General features: G+C 42.2%; 1 protein-coding gene across 2 annotated transcripts; it reads right to left on the bottom strand.

The window, feature by feature from the left end:
• Positions 1–1,608: 1,608 nt before the first annotated feature.
• Positions 1,609–5,256, bottom strand: LOC109885366 (protein-lysine methyltransferase METTL21C). 2 transcript variants are annotated; one of them, XM_020477216.2, is made up of 4 exons: positions 4,709–5,256; positions 3,471–3,588; positions 2,798–3,043; positions 1,609–2,287 (listed from the first exon to the last, which is right to left on the bottom strand). In XM_020477216.2, exons 1-4 carry the CDS (start codon positions 5,036–5,038, stop codon positions 2,115–2,117), a joined length of 867 nt encoding a protein of 288 aa, XP_020332805.2. In that variant the 5' UTR covers positions 5,039–5,256; the 3' UTR covers positions 1,609–2,114. The 2 variants fall into 2 exon arrangements, with proteins under 2 accessions (XP_020332805.2, XP_031676880.1); XM_031821020.1 differs by having other exon boundaries at positions 2,203–2,287; positions 2,786–3,043; positions 4,709–5,214.
• Between the last annotated feature and the right edge of the window lie 779 nt (positions 5,257–6,035).

The raw sequence follows: 6,035 nt of genomic DNA, 5'->3' as shown, positions 1-6,035 counted from the left end.
CCCTTGTCACAACTGCATTCACTGTTATGCCATGATGAGGGAACGCTCTAATCCATCATCATTACGGTCAGAGGATGAAGGTTGGAGGTAGAATATCCTCATTACGGTCAGAGGATGAAGGTTGGAGGTAGAATATCCTCATTACGGTCAGAGGATGAAGGTTGGAGGTAGAATATCCTCGTTACGGTCAGAGGATGAAGGTTGGAGGTAGAATATCCTCATTACGGTCAGAGGATGAAGGTTGGAGGTAGAATATCCTCATTACGGTCAGAGGATGAAAATTCGAGGTAGAATATTCTCATTACGGTCAGAGGATGAAGGTTGGAGGTAGAATATCCTCATTACTGTCAGAGGATGAAGGTTGGAGGTAGAATATCCTCATTACGGTCAGAGGATGAAGGTTGGAGGTAGAATATCCTCATTACGGTCAGAGGATGAAGGTTGGAGGTAGAATAACCTCATTACGGTCAGAGGATGAAGGTTGGAGGTAGAATATCCTCGTTACGGTCAGAGGATGAAGGTTGGAGTTAGAATATCCTCGTTACGGTCAGAGGATGAAGGTTCGCGGTAGAATATCCTCGTTACAGTCAGAGGATGAAGGTTCGCGGTAGAATATCCTCGTTACGGTCAGAGGATGAAGGTTGGAGGTAGAATATCCTCATTACGGTCAGAGGATGAAGGTTTGCGGTAGAATAACGTGTAACGTGTTGGATATCTCCTGTAGTGTTCCTGTAACCTTGTACTATGTGGGTACCGTGAGACCAAACGTCAACTTAAGACAAAGATATGTGAGCATAGGAGCTCCATTCACAACCATGATGAAAAAATCACCTGTTGCCAGGCATTTCAACAGTCATAATCATGATGGAAAATCACGGTAATGACATCATAATGACCAGTAATGACATCATAATGACCAGTAATGACATCATAATGACAGGGAATGACATCATAATGTAATTGTATTGTGTGTCTACGTGTCTTCATTTGATTGTCATGTTTCCCCACACAGCTTCCTCTGCAGGGATCTCTGGATTGGGCCAATACTGACGTGGAATTTAGAATGATGCTCATCTGTGAGGTTTTGTTGTTGTGACATTGATGACCATTGGCTCGCACGCTGAAGAAGGGCTCATAACCCCAAACGTTTGTTCGGCAATAAAAATATGTCACTGTATGGTTATTTACCGGAGAGCTGTCCAATTTCTGTCCTTTGAACCACACACCTTGTAGAATCCATGCCCAGAAGAATGCAGGCTGTTCTGGGGGCAAAGGGAGTTCCGACCCACTACTAGATGGGTGTACCTAATAAACTGGCCACTGAGTGTCTGTTTTCCATAAGAGTTGTGTGAAGTTGGTAGGATCTTATTTAAAATGATTCACAGCTGTAATGGCTGCCGAAGGTGCTTCCACCAAACATTGACTCTGGGCAGGGGGGGGGGGTGAAGACATTTTTAATTTAATTTGCAACATTTTCTATAATTTTTATTTGACTTTTGAAGATGTGCAGTTGGTTGTGTAGATTGGTAGGAAATAAATTCAATGTAATAGGTGTTTCGATATGTTCAGGGCAGGAAAAAGTGAATGTGTAGATTTTTTACTAGAAACTTTATATATCCATAACAAATTATATTTTAATACAGAATGGAACAACACAGCAAAGTACATACATTTATAATATTATCAATACAAACTACATGTAACAACTACGTAAACAATAAAGTACTACATATAGCAGGTAAGTATAAAGTAGAACATCAAACATCAACAACTGACAACATCAGTAGTCCATCAACGTCCATTATCATTAGCCAAGATGGCCGCCTTCTGTCTTCAAGCATTTCTCAGAGGAAGAAGGGACAGGACTTCTTGGTTACATTTGGCATAGTCTGCAGGATGTTAACTATTCCTCTGTCTTCCCTAATCCCTACCTTTTACACATGGGTATAAACCTCTCCCATCTCAGCCAGCAGGGTGGTGTTGAAGGTGATCCTCTGTCTCTCTGCATGTGGCCATGAAGATCTTAACCTCTCCCATCTCAGCCAGCAGGGTGGTGTTGAAGGTGATCCTCTGTCTCTCTGCATGTGGCCATGAAGATCTTAACCTCTCCCATCTCAGCCAGCAGGGTGGTGTTGAAGGTGATCCTCTGTCTCTCTGCATGTGGCCATGAAGATCTTAACCTCTCCCATCTCAGCCAGCAGGGTGGTGTTGAAGGTGTTCTTGAAGTCCTCAGTGAATACCAGGTCTGTGGGAAAGCGGACCTTGTTGGCCCAGATCAGAGTGGTTCCTAAGGGAAATAAAATGGGTTGTTTAAGGCTTTCATGTCTTATATTCAGGGAACTGTTCAATGAATCAACTGTTCATCCAACCAACCAACCAATCAACCAACCAATTAACCAATCAACGAATCAATAATTTAACAAATCAACCAATCAAGGGAAATAAAATGAGTTGTTTAAGGCTTTCATGTCTTACATTCAGGGATTTGTTGTACTTTAAACTGTTCAATGAATCTATCAATGAATCAACTGTTCATCCAACAAATTAACCAATCAACCAACCAACCAATTAACCAATCAACCAACCAACCAGCCAATCAACGAATCAATCATTTAACAAATCAACCAATCAATCAATAAACAAATCAATAATTTAACCAATCAACCAACCAACCAATTAACCAATCAACGAATCAATAATTTAACAAATCAACCAATCAATCAATAAACTAATCAATAATTTAACCAATCAGTCAATCAACCAATCAGTCAATCAATCAACCAATCAATCAATCAACCTGGACGGCAGAAGTATCTCATGGTGAACAGCAGCTCTTCCAGATAGTCATGGTGATACACCACGTCAGCCGCCAGCACGTAGTCATAGCGATAGACAGATCTGGGGTAGATGCGTTCCACGTCAGGACCCCAGGACAGAGCTGCAGCTTGGGGAGTGTTCCTCCAACGCCCTCTTGTGTTACGGAGCAGGTTGGCTCTCAGGTTACCTATGATCTCTGGTAGGTCTGTAGCTGTGACCCAGGCACCTGGGGACAGGAAGCACTCTGTTATTCAACTAACAGACACACAGGTGGCCAGTACCAAATCAATCCCTAGCCTCTAGTCGTCTAGTGCCTAGGACACCATGCAGATCTGAAAAGATTGGATAGGTGTAAGTGGTATAGAATGCTAGGACCTCATCCACCTTGCTAGGCCCTCCTCCCCCTTGACAGGACCTCCTCCACCTTGATAGGACCTCCTCCACCTTGCTAGCCACCCTGACAGGACCTCCTCCACCTTGCTAGCCACCCTGACAGGACCTCCTCCACCTTGCTAGCCACCCTGACAGGACCTCCTCCACCTTGATAGGACTTCCTCCACCTTGATAGGCTAGGTAGAAATTTCACCATATTACTTACACCTCTCTGATCTTCTCAGATGTACAATATGAGTACATTTAATGTCCAGACTCACCTAGGAGTGTGGCTACAATAGACACTAGGCCAGGACCTGCTCCTAGCTCCAGCACTGCCTTGTCCACCAGGTTCAACTGCTCAACGTTGGTCTCTAGGTAGTGACACAAAGCCAACGCCTGCAGGCAACCAGAGTTACTATAGAAACCATCATTATAGTTTTTAGAACTTCAACCGTTGTTACTATAGAAACCATCATTATAGTTGTTAGAACTTCAACCAGAGTTACTATAGAAACCATCATTATAGTTGTTAGAACTTCAACCATAGTTACTATAGAAACCATCATTATAGTTGTTAGAACTTCATCAATCATCATCCTCCATCCACACTGTGAAACATTTAACCAATCATCATCCTCCATCCACACTGTGAAACATTTAACCAATCATCATCCTCCATCCACACTGTGAAACATTTAACCAATCATCATCCTCCATCCACACTGTGAAACATTTAACCAATCATCATCCTCCATCCACACTGTGAAACATTTAACCAATCATCATCCTCCATCCACACTGTGAAACATTTAACCAATCATCATCCTCCATCCACACTTAATCAGTGTTATTCTGTGAGTTCATTGGACTTCAAAAGGAAGTGAGTAACTTAATACCACATCCATCCGTACCATATTTCCCAGCATGCTCTATTGTAGGTAGATTTTTTTTTGGAATTGTTGGTTTCAATACCTGTGTTGCTGCATATACATTGATTGATTCATCTTATGCTATACAAACATAAATAACACACATTTTTCTAAACTAATTAGAAGTTGGACTTATTGCACCTGTTACTGAGACGGCTGTTTGAGTTCATATGATTTAGGAAGTCTGAAGAATGAATTTTCCTACCCTGGCAGTCATTCCTATGCAGGAAGATTAAAGGTTCCAACTGTTGGATCTTCTGGCTGGATTACAATAATAATTACAGCAAGCCAAAATAATGTGACTTGCAGGCCTGATGTGGTCTGTAAACCAGAAGTTTCAGACCACTGTGGTATTTCCCTCCTTACTTCCATCCTAATCGCCATCACCGCTATCATTGTTATCTATGAATGTCATGTTAAATAGTAGACTAACTCACTGCTATCATTGTTATCTATGAATGTCATGTTAAATAGTAGACTAACTCACTGCTATCATTGTTATCTATGGATGTCATGTTAAATAGTAGACTAACTCACCGCTATCATTGTTATCTATGAATGTCATGTTAAATAGTAGACTAACTCACCGCTGGCCAGATGACAGCACCGTAAGAGTCCAAGGCCTCAAAGATGCTGATCTCCTCTCCTACGTAGCAAAACACCTCTTTACCAAACTTGGAGTAAGTAGTGGGGGCCCAGGCCTGCTCCTTCTGCTGCTGGGGTTCAGTCTCCTTGGATTTGTCATCTAATTCCTCCTCACCGTCTATCACTGTTGTCTCGCTATCATCTTTCTCATCTTCATCTTCCTCCTCATCATCATCGTTCTCGTCATCTTTCTTCTCGTCTTCCGTTTCCTTCTCTTCTTTCATGATCACAGTCTTCTCCTCCTCTTGGTGAGATGTGCATAAAGGGTCCATAGAAACCTGATAAATTACAATGTTACTTCCTCTGCACTGATATATAGTGTCGTAGCTGATGTTGCGTTGATACCTTAGCTTCTAATGGTACAGTCAGCCCTCTCTTCAGTCTCTCCCACACTTTGTAAACACAGCGTCCAAACACTTGAGTTTTATCTCCCTACCCTCCCTAACTTCACCCCTGCCTTTCTTCACTCCTCCCTGCACCCTGTTTGGTAACATCATATTTTTGCTGCTCACAGCCTGTCACAGGCTACGCACTGTAATGACACCCTGACCCCCCCCCCCCCTAGCCTCGACCATCCCCATACGGACGGCCTCACAGAGAACTATGTTGCACTAAATGTACCGTCAACCAAATAATGGAACTAACATCTCACCCAAAATAACATCTCAGTCAATACACTCCTCATATTCTTATCTCAGTCAATACACTCCTCATATTCTCATCTCAGTCAATACACTCCTCATATTCTCATCTCAGTCAATACACTCCTCATATTCTCATCTCAGTCAATACACTCCTCATATTCTCATCTCAGTCAATACACTCCTCATATTCTCATCTCAGTCAATACACTCCTCATATTCTCATCTCAGTCAATACACTCCTCATATTCTCATCTCAGTCAATACACTCCTCATATTCTCATCTCAGTCAATACACTCCTCATATTCTCATCTCTGTCAATACACTCCTCATATTCTCATCTCAGTCAATACACTCCTCATATTCGTTCCTGCATTGAAAAATACAGCGTCTTGCCCTATTCTTGCTCTATTCTGACTCTATTCTGGCTCTATTCTGGCTCTATTCTGGCTCTATTCTGGTTCTATTCTGACTCCATTTTGGCTCTATTCTGGCTCTATTCTGGTTATATTCTAGCTCTATTCTGGCTCTATTCTGGTTCTATTCTAGCTCTATTCTGGTTCTATTCTGGCTCTATTCTGGCTCTATTCTGCCTCTATTCTGGCTCTATTCTGGTTCTATTCTAGC

This window comes from Oncorhynchus kisutch, unplaced genomic scaffold, assembly GCF_002021735.2.
Source record: "Oncorhynchus kisutch isolate 150728-3 unplaced genomic scaffold, Okis_V2 scaffold3811, whole genome shotgun sequence".
Classification (NCBI taxonomy): Eukaryota; Metazoa; Chordata; class Actinopteri; order Salmoniformes; family Salmonidae; genus Oncorhynchus; species Oncorhynchus kisutch.
The sequence above is the reverse complement of the archived record's forward strand: the minus strand, read 5'-3'. Positions and strand labels throughout refer to the sequence as shown.